This window comes from Electrophorus electricus, chromosome 19 (genome assembly GCF_041902795.1).
Source record: "Electrophorus electricus isolate QZ-2024a chromosome 19, ASM4190279v1, whole genome shotgun sequence".
Taxonomy (NCBI): Eukaryota; Metazoa; Chordata; class Actinopteri; order Gymnotiformes; family Gymnotidae; genus Electrophorus; species Electrophorus electricus.
Window position 1 is genome coordinate 11,056,947 of NC_137515.1, and position 10,409 is coordinate 11,067,355.

The following is a 10,409-nucleotide window of genomic DNA, read 5'->3' on the forward strand; positions in this document are numbered from 1 at the left end:
GATGGTGCACCAGCATACACGGTCGAACGTTTCCTGGACGTCCGGTGGGTTCGTGGTGGAGTCCAGTATTTGGCCGCTCTAGGTGCCCTCCCGTCACATCCTGGACCGTGAACTCATTTGGGCTTTTCGGCGGGATCATGCAGCTGGCCTTGGGATGTCAGGAGCTGCCCCTTCCGGAGGGATACTGTAAGGGTTGGCACCAGGCCGAGGCCCCCTCTGGCCACCAGAGGGAGGCCTCGAGTCAACCATACCACTAATCGGGCTTAACGCCCAACAGCTGGGCTAGAGCTTATATAAGCCCAGTGACCCAGTCATTCAGTGCTGTGTCTTTTTGCTAAAGTTTTGAGCCAAGCTCCTAGCAAATGACGTCAGGTATTGAGGTCTGTGAGTCCTCGTGTTACACATCACTTCTTGTCTGTGAGGGTGTTCATGTTTTTACACGTCCCTTTCCCTCTCGAGTCTGTCTCTCTCCCGAGGCTTCACTTAGCCATTCAAGTTCCTCCCCATTTTCTGGTTTTGTTTTGTCGTGCGCTGTTTTTAATGTGATTATTAATGCTTGGAAATGCTTTTTCATAGTATTCAGAAGTGAAAGCGCAGTCTTGCATAATAGAGTAGCTCCCTGGGTGGCTTGTGACCCGTGATGCTGTAGTTCATCTCGGCATGTCTGGACCCAGGGTAGACGTGCCCCACTGCATGTCCTGCAGGGCCAGGGACACGCCTCCAGTGATTTCCCTTCCAGCAGGCGCTTTGTTTGTGTGCCTTTTATGGTTATCTGCGGGTGTACCTCTTTGTCATTGTTTACACCCAGTGTCTATGTGGGTGCATCACGTTGTCTGTCTCGGCTGGGTCCCATTGAGGCTGCTGTCATTTAGGATCACAGCCCTACTTCATATCCAGTTGAAGCTGCTGCAGTCACTGGTCACCACATTGCCTCTGGCTCCATCGAGTCTGCTGCTGATCATTGCTGCACCTTCCATCTAGTCAGACCTACCACAGAGTGTCACCATACCACCCTGGGAGAGGCATGGACTCCACCTTTCCCCTCACACATTGAGAGACTTCCCTTGGTGGTGGCTTCTAGCCTGCCACGGTGGCCTGGGGTTTGCTGTCTTTGTAACGAAAACATCGGGAGCCCCTTGGGGCAGTGGGGGGGATTAGTTCTGTAATGGTATGCTCCCCTCCCCTCCTATCACATGGTGAATTTACCCTCACAAATACTTTATCAAATACCCTCATAAACTCCTCCATATCAAATACCAACAACAATTTGTTGTAGGTAGTTGCTATGTTGTTGCTAGGTGGTTGTTAAGGTTAATTGGCTATTAAATTTCAAGAGGCTTGCTAAACATTTGTTATGGTATCTTTTGGTATTGCTAAGGGATTGCCATAAAGAAAATAATAAGAATAAATGATATACCGTAGGATAACAATAGTGAATACACACTGAAACCACAATCATTAATAATAATGTCCCCTTTGTCTCAAGAGACTGGAGATGATTGCCAGTATGAAAAGACTGCCAGAATGTTTACACATACTGTCATACAAATGAATGTAGTGACTACATATACTGTCATACATTTAAATATATATGTCACTGAATAAGTGTCTGCCAAATAATTAATTTTGGGTTTTTTTTATTCATACACATGCCCCAAACAGAACAATTCAGGATACATTACTTTTTAATATTTCAGTACATATTAAAAATAAATGCCACAACAAGTGGCATTTTTTAAAATTTATTCCAGCACTATGAGAAACTGTGTGAACAAAGGTAGTTTAACACAAATAGCAGTCTTATTTCCCAAAAGTAGTAAACTCTTTGATCACTATCAGAGTAATTAAACCTTTAGTGGAAAACATGTGGAAAGGTCTATGGGGTAATGTTATTCATCATGGAAAACACCTCACTTCCTTTTTACACTAATGAGGTAAAATGCGTCATCGACAGAGGCAACTGGAAGGAATAGTAAAGGATGAGAACATATGTTTATTTGCAGAATAGGAATGCTTGTTGCACACATGGCTTTTTTTTTCCTGATAGCAGATTGATCTGAATGAGAAAACTATCACAAATTCAGCAGTTTTGCAATATACAAATGCTCAAATGTTACTTTTCGCATCACTTTTGTATTTTTTTGTCTTGTTTTCCAGGGTTCCCCAGAAATTTCTTGGGGGGACTAGGCCGGGCCCATGGGGTGCAGACTGGCTTCTCTGGGACCAATATGTGGGTGGTCTAGTGGGCCTGGCTGGGTCTCCTACTGTTGCTACTGCCATCTCTTCTCTCTTTTCCAGGTGTGGGTTATGAGTACGTGGCGGGTCAATCCAAAGCCCAGGAAGAGGACTGCCTCAAGGGCTTCACCTCCATGATGGGCTCTCCCCTTCCCACTTATCACGTGGTTAATTTCTATATCGAATACCTTCACAAACTCCTCCATATCAAATACCTTCACAATCTCACAAACAGATAGAGAATGCTACACAGAGAATGCTTCTTGATGGCTCTGAAGGTGGCTACATACTGGCCTGTTGATCCAGTCAAGAATTTCTTGATGGTAATTCAACATAGGCCTTGTCACAATTTAATTTCTCTGGCTTTCTGTGTGAGTTGTCAGTTCTGTGTCAGTTGCTGTGGCACTCGGGCCATCACAAAATCCCTACCAAAATATTCATTTTTATCACTGTCCATTTTTAGATGCAAAGCACCTCATAGACCTGGCTTATAACTAATTTTAAAAATAAAATTGTGTGCTAACTTACACATCATAATCTAAGTGTATTACTGTACATCAGGGTGGACCCCAGGAATAAGAGAACTAATCACCTGCTTAGGGCCCCAAAGAGCACTTGAAAGTTTTTATTCATTTATTGATTTTTAAAAAAATTTGAAAAAATAATAATAATCAGGACATTTAAATTTTATTCAATATTTTTTGGTGATATATTGAATTATGTCAATTGTAATCATACAAAAACTCAATATGATGTTACCAATATGACTGATTAACTAACACTACTGGTTTAATCAATTTCTGCCACCTCTGTCAGAGTCAGTGTTACATTTACAGAGTCGGTGTTATGTGCTGTAATGGACATTAACTAAAAGCAGTTGGACGTTGGCATTTGTGGAACGGACTTCGCACAATCACTGACTACAAAGGAAGTTGAAACTGCGATAGGGAGTTGACCTCCTCAGTTGCAGATGAGCTAAATGCTCATTATGCTTGGTTAGAGAGATGCATCCAAATTACAAAAGAACCAGATGTTCATGGACATTGATATCATGTAAGCAACACAGCTACAAACAATGAAATTGATATTGAGTGTTAGAGTTTCTCAGGAAGTCTGCAAATGGTTAAGCACCAGCAGTGAATAATATTGAGACACATGCTGTGAGACCAGGGGTATAAAGGCTTGGCCTGATGATGTTAGGTATCAGGCAAGTAGATAATTTGGGTTTGTTGTAACAGACATGGCTTGTCAAAAGGCAACACTCTTACTGGTACTTTTTCACCTATTTGCAACACAAACATAGCTTAATTAACTGCCCACAAATGACATTACTGATGTCTAACAATTTAGTATCATAATCATTCTTTTTTAAAATGTGATGTGTGGAAATACACTGAATTAAATCTCATATCCTAAAGTATAAAGTCAAAATAATAAACTTACTGTCTAGAATGCACTTTAAGATTTTACTTTTGCTATATGATTATGATTTTACTATATTTTATTTACATGTTCTCATTTTCTAGATTGTGGATTGTAGGGTGAGTACATGTTCATCTGAATAAATACACTCCATGCACTGTTTGAAGTCACTAAAACTGGATCACTTAAACTCACCTAAATTTTCTTAAAATGATGTTAAAACAACATGAAAGGTTTACTGGGAAATGTCCATTTTTGTTTGGTAATTATTTGCTTTATTCTGATTTGCTTTATTCTGTGCTTTGTAGCATATGTAACTTATGCTGACAAATGTATGTAGACATACAATTATTTGCAGTAAGTATTACTAAAGATAGGAGGTTTTTTTGAGGTGGAGGTCATGAATATTTATGAAAGCATGGAAAGTTTTGACCTTTGTGAAAACTACTGCCTTCTTTCCTATTGGATAAGTACTCAAACAGCAAGATTTATGACCTGTTATTCTAAAACTTTCAAACTTATAAAGGCAGCTCCCATCCACAAAACAACACAAGCTCTTAAGGTAAGATTCAAAAGAACTGAAACATTTTGGCTACAGCTGCAGAAATGCTACCAAAATTTGGACTTGGCATTTTCCTTGTCCTGGCTGTATCTGCCTTTGAATCATATCAGTATTCACCTGTGCAGAGAAGGGTTCGTTTCTCAGCCAACAGTCCATGTAAGTATATTGTCCATTAATGTTTTACATGCATTGTTCAGTATATTTCACAGCTTCACATGATTTCCCATAATGTACATTATATTATCTCCACGCCTAGCGGAAGTTGCTCGCTGTATGAGCAGTGCTCCGCAAGTGGGGTGCAGCACATTTGCCTGCTTGGAGAATTCCACCTGTGACACTGATGGTATGCATGACATCTGCAACATCTTCTTCCACACAGCAGCTGTTTTCAATACAGAGGTAAAAATGAATTAAGACTTTTTTTTTTTAAAGAATGGAAATTATTATATGGCTTATAATGAAATTTATTATAATTAAATTATTAATTATAGTTAAATATTTAAGTACACAAGAGGTCATGTTTTAATTGGAAAGAAACTCCAGGTTAAAAAATAAAAATGTTTTTGAATCTCTTCCAGGGTAAAACTTTTGTGAAAGAGAGCATCAAGTGCATTGCCAACAGCATCACCTCCAAGGTTTTTCAGACCATTCGGCGCTGTACCAGTTTCCAGAAAATGATTGCTGAGGTGCAAGAGGAATGTTATAGCAAGCTGGACATCTGTGCAGTGGCCCGCTCCAACCCTGATGCCATTGGGGAAGTGGTCCAGGTGCCTAGACATTTTCCAAACAGGTAAATCCCAGCAGCAAATCTGCCAGTATCTCTTACCATTTGTGTTTCAGTATATTTATGTTTCAGATATATTGTGTAGCCAACAACACAGATATTTGAAGTAATGTTATTTTTTAAATATTTTAAGCAGTTTAATTACATATTTTTAATTCATAGCACCTAAGCTTGAAAGATGGAATTCATCTTTTAAGAGTAAATATAAAGTTTAGCAGGCTCTGGAGTGCAATACATAATACATGAAAATCTAAAATCTGAATACTAATTTACAGATGTAGATTAAACATTTAAGATATGTAGATCAAATAATCAAAAATATCATAACTCAATAAGTAAATTAGCTGATGCACAATTCTATACTGGCAGAGTAACTCAGTAATAAGATAACTGAAGAATTTACTAGTTTTCCTTTATTTAGTTATAGTATGCTTTAAATAAAAAATTTTCTTAAGGACTACATTGGCTTTTAGCTTGTTTTTGAAAGGAACAGTCACCATACCAAGCAATATTCTTTCAGTGCCTTCATATATCAGTGTGAAAGTCTAATTCCTAAGTCTAATTCCTAATGTTTTTTTCAAATTAACCATCGCTGAAAATGACAACTAGATCAAACAAATAGATTAGTATATGTGCATTGTGATGAGTAATATATAATTTTAATTCTTTTGTGTGGTAGGTTCTACAGCACTCTCCTACAGAGCCTAATGGAGTGTGATGAAGACACTGTAGAGGTTGTTCGGTCTGGGCTTGTGGCTAGACTAAGCCCTAATATGGCAACCATTTTCAAACTGCTGCAGAAGAAGCCATGTCCCCAGGACCTAAACTCTGGGCAGGCTGGTATAGATGGCCACGAAGGTTTTCGCTGGCCCATATTCAAGATCCAATCTAGCCTGCATAACAGCGATCCAAATCATCTCTTTGCCAAGAAACGTTCAGTTGAAGATAAAACACTGAATCAATAGGATGCTGATAACATTAACAACCATGCAACCACAAAAGAGTTTTGCTGTTTATGGTGTTTATTGGCATTTTTGTCATTTATTATGTTTGTAAAATACAACACTGAAGATAATGTAGTAATATATAGTTTATAGAAAAAGCTAAAATATGTTTTTATCCACATAGGACCAAATATTTTATTTAGTTTTGCTTTTTTGCTTGTTTTGTTGTCACAGCCAAATTCAGAGCAGAATAGATTGTTGCATCTTATAGGTACCTTAATTCATATGCTGGTTAATATAATGTCCTAGATGTTCTGGTAACACAGGTATAGCCTAAATATGGATTTATGGACATAAATAAAAATTTTAAATGAAGCCAGTTTAATTTATTGTATATTCTGGAAACGGAGGCTGTGGATTTCTCCAGTCTTGCTTTGAAGCAATCTAGTGAATGAAATATTAAGCAAACACACATGATGACAAGTTTGTCATGCACACAGGTTCAGCTATACTAAAGTTAGTTACAAGTGTAGCAGTGTAAGATTTAAGGTTAGACCTGAGTTGTTATAATTAATTGTTTTATTAATTTTGTTAGTAATTGATTTAAGTAGGTAAACTGTAATAAGAAAGGATCTTGTTAGGCCATTCCTGGTAATTTGATTCCTATGGACTGATGTCCATTAGAGAGTACATGAGAAGAGAGAAAAATATATTGGGGTACTGAGTTAGTAACATTTTTGCCAAGAGTTTTAGAGCTGTTTGGTGTGAAATAAATGGAATTCAACCTCACTCATGTAACCTGAGTATCATATCCTCTTCTGCAAAGAAGGGACTGGGACTGCCTATAGCAAACCGTATGCTAAAACTTAAAGTACAACAAACTGGTGGAAATGGGGATTTTTTTTTTTCCCTCCCATGTTAATTTTCTTAAAATTTCATACAACCGAGGCATAACTACGTTGGTGAGTGTACAAGGGGATTTGCAGGTGTGTAAAATTTCAACCGCTGTACCTAAGTGAAAAGCTATCTGGCCAGTATGTCAGATTCTGACAGTGTACATTATTCTCTCGCAGATTTCCATCCAGTTAATGATGCTGTGGATAACATGAGCTATGTCAGTGCCCAGGCTAATGATACAAGGGTCATTCACAACAAAACTGAACTCCCTACTTGTTTTCATGGTGTTGGTAAAGGCAAAGAAAGTTTTTTGCTGTGAAAAGCTAGCCAAGCTTGTCTGAGCAAACAGGAAGGCTAGGATGTTAGAGCCTGCATGGGCACACAGACTCAAAATTAGGCCACCATTCTCCCCACTAGGTTAAGTGGTGATGTTAGCTTACTGCCTGTCATTTTTTCTTGCTTGTTATCGCTAGCGTTAGTTATTATTTATTATTGTTGCTAGTGTCTTTGTTATAGCCTGCTTCCTCTTTTTTCATTGTGTGTTTTGTTTCTTTTTTTTATCATGTATTGCCAGTCTCTTTGCACCTGTGGTTCCTACCTGTCCCACCGTGGCCTGTGTCTCCATTTCCTCGTGATCCTCCCATTTCTCCATTGTCGCCTGTTCCTGCTGCTCCTTTGTTTTTGCCTTCACTTGTGCTTGGTTTTATTTTTGTCCCTGTTGTGAGTTCTGTCTCTGTGCCCCTCTGTGTGTCTGTTCTGGTGCCCATGCCTGTTTTTGTTCACGTCCTGTTGTCCCTAGCCTGGTCTATATTGCATTTTTGTTCTGCTATTCTTTTGTGCCCCCCCATTGTCCCTCGTCATTTGTCGTCTTTTGTTGTGCCTCCTCGTCCTCCCTCCTCGCGCTTTTGTCATCCTCAGTCTTCTGTTCTGATCTGTTTTCTTGCTTTTTATTGCTACTTTTAGTTATTTATTATTATCATTGCTCGTGTCTGTTATAACCTGCTTCCTCTTATTTCATCGTGCATTTTGTTTCTTTCTAATGTATTCCCAGTCTCTCTGCATTTGTTCTATATCCCTGGACTGTTCCAAGGAGTATGATATTGCATTTGCCCCTAATAAATCTTGCTCTTCTCTGCACATGCATCCGCCTCCTAACCTCTCATCGTTATAATAAGATGTAGCTGTTTGATAGATTTTTGAGAGTGGCCAGTAAGAAGGTCATAACTATAATCTGGCTTGCTGGAGATGTGTATGATTTGTAAAGCAGCTGTAGTGAAAAGCATTATATAAATAAATTTGACTTTGAGTTTGACTCATAAAGTCTTTGAATTTTTTTTTGTATTTCAGGTGATAAAAAGCTGACTTTGTAATTAATAGGGCTGTTAAAGTTGAATCCTAATTAAGACCGAGTTCTTTTCAACTGAGATAATCATCAGCATTTCTTTTTATTTTCTATGGGCCAAATATAATCTTAGTATTTAATGTTTTCTTCATTTTAGCCAAATGCAGCTTAATAACTGCAGTGTTCAGTGAGTCTGGAAAAATAACTGGGGTTAAGCCATTTCATTATTTCTAGAAGAGTTATAAATGTTTTTATTAATGATATCCAAAATCTAGGACCGTCCAGTTTTGTTTTTTTTCTAAGTAATCTTGAAGGCTTTATTTGTAAATGTCAGTAACATAATTGTATATTCTGCCTGAGTTGTCATATATCTTCTTTTTGTCATTACTTTCCACTTCAGGTGTGTTTGATGGCCCATCTTCACTGCATAGTGCAGACAGATGTCAAAGTAAAAAAAAAAAAAGTTGACCTTTAGCATTTTAACTCAAATTCTGTTCAGATTGATGCAATCAGGCTGCAAGAAATGTGAAACTTGTGGAAGAACATTTTGTAAATTAGATTGTGCTTTGTTCCATTTCCCCCAACAGATTTATCTGATAATTGCAAGTGCATTCACGTTGAAGAAGTATTCAAAGAGAACTCGATCAGACGTAGGTGAAAAAAATTTGCTCTTAGAAAGTATTGTGAATCTTCTATTGTAACCATATCCTTATCCATTTAATGTTGCATTTGCATTTGAGACCAGTTGTGTTGGCTGGTGCCTCTCCTGAGAGGCAAATGCCAATGGCTGATGTCACTCGCAGTGGTTGGCAGCTGATGCTATACTTTCAGTTCCACATAGCAATGCTGATAGTCACCAGAGCTTCATCCAAGTTCTAAGATATTATAATAGCCTAAATAATGATTAGGTTACAGGTTAAGCAACAAAAATATTTGGCCTAGTTAATAGCCTAAAATAAAACCAACAAAAGCATACTCCTCTTGTAAATTTAATAATTAAGGTGATGGCCTTGATAATATGAACATATTTTGATAAAACATCTGATGCAGGTGGCTTTGAATGGCTGTAGCAACTTGTGGTGGCACATGGCATTCTGTTAAAGTCAGAGATAATAATTTAGGGCTAGCTAGCAAAGTGTAAGCTAGAATTGTCCATACAGACAGAGCAAACAATTTAGCCTATAAACTATATTTCCACAAATCATTGCTGAGTGGCCGATGCACATAGTTACTTTACTTTTATAAGCAATTATTCAGATTATTATTATATAGAATTATACAGAGGCAGGAGCTGTTATGAAAGGCAGGTGTTATTTCGGTTACTTCCTGCTGCCATTTGCCAATCATGGACCAAGTCCTTGCTGGCTGCCTTATCATTCTTGGAGCTGGTTATCATTTTCTGTGTTTCATAAATGTAAATGTAATGCTCTCAACCTAATGATTACAGAATAAATTAGTGTCATTCACAGTGGGCCAATTGATGACAAATATCAGACAATCAAAATAAAATTCAAAATTGTTACAATGAATCACATGTGTAACACATGCTGATTAAATTTAAACAAAAATCTGTAATCAAAATCTTCATGTTTAAAGAACGGTACAATTAGATTTTCGGCATGTGGATTATCTTGGGAATGTGTACATTAAGTACAGTCGGCAGGTGCAAAGAAATCAGGTGATTTAAAATGGGCATTAGTTTGGGCAGATATCAGCATCCAGACCATAGACTTATATGGTATATACAGTATAAGGCCTCCTCCTGAGGCCCCCTTGCTAGTTGAGAATAAAACTAAAACAAACTTGTCAATATAGTGCAGTGCATGTATAAAGAAAATCAGGTCAAATCATCCCATTTGTCCAGACCTTTTATTATATTATTAACTGGAAAATGTAATAAAATAAAATAAAATAAAAAGCAGCTATAACAATTAGAGATTCTCTCACCCGCACCTCCTGCACTTCCTTCCCACAGTTTGATTACCTCTGGTAGAGGTACAGCAAAACAAGTACATTATCAAGACATTAATTTCGTTAGATTTATTTATGAAAGTAATTGTAGAAATTGTTTAAAATTATTTTATATATACATTTTATTTAAATAATTGTATTCTTAACAAAGCTTTATTTTCTCACCTTGTGTAATAAATTGCATAATTTTTGCTGAAAGCATTCTTTTTCTAAAAAGATCATTGAATCTAAAATAGATGAAAATGCAGATGT

The 10,409-nt window shown here is 37.5% G+C and overlaps 1 protein-coding gene across 1 annotated transcript; it reads left to right on the top strand.

Annotated features, from left to right (window-relative positions):
- The first annotated feature begins 4,197 nt into the window (after positions 1-4,197).
- Positions 4,198-6,322, top strand: stc1l (stanniocalcin 1, like). The gene is made up of 4 exons (XM_027010327.3): positions 4,198-4,375; positions 4,476-4,618; positions 4,798-5,009; positions 5,683-6,322. The coding sequence occupies exons 1-4, from the start codon at positions 4,264-4,266 to the stop codon at positions 5,966-5,968; spliced, it is 753 nt and encodes a 250-aa protein (XP_026866128.1). The 5' UTR covers positions 4,198-4,263; the 3' UTR covers positions 5,969-6,322.
- The last annotated feature ends 4,087 nt before the right edge of the window (positions 6,323-10,409 follow it).

Coding starts and splice junctions, on each gene's coding strand:
- stc1l (XM_027010327.3), top strand. CDS start 4,264: ATGCTACCAAAATTTGGACTTGGCATTTTCCTTGTCCTGGCTGTATCT. Junction 4,619..4,797: donor CAGCTGTTTTCAATACAGAG/GTAAAAATGAAT, acceptor AATCTCTTCCAG/GGTAAAACTTTTGTGAAAGA. Junction 5,010..5,682: donor CCTAGACATTTTCCAAACAG/GTAAATCCCAGC, acceptor TTTGTGTGGTAG/GTTCTACAGCACTCTCCTAC.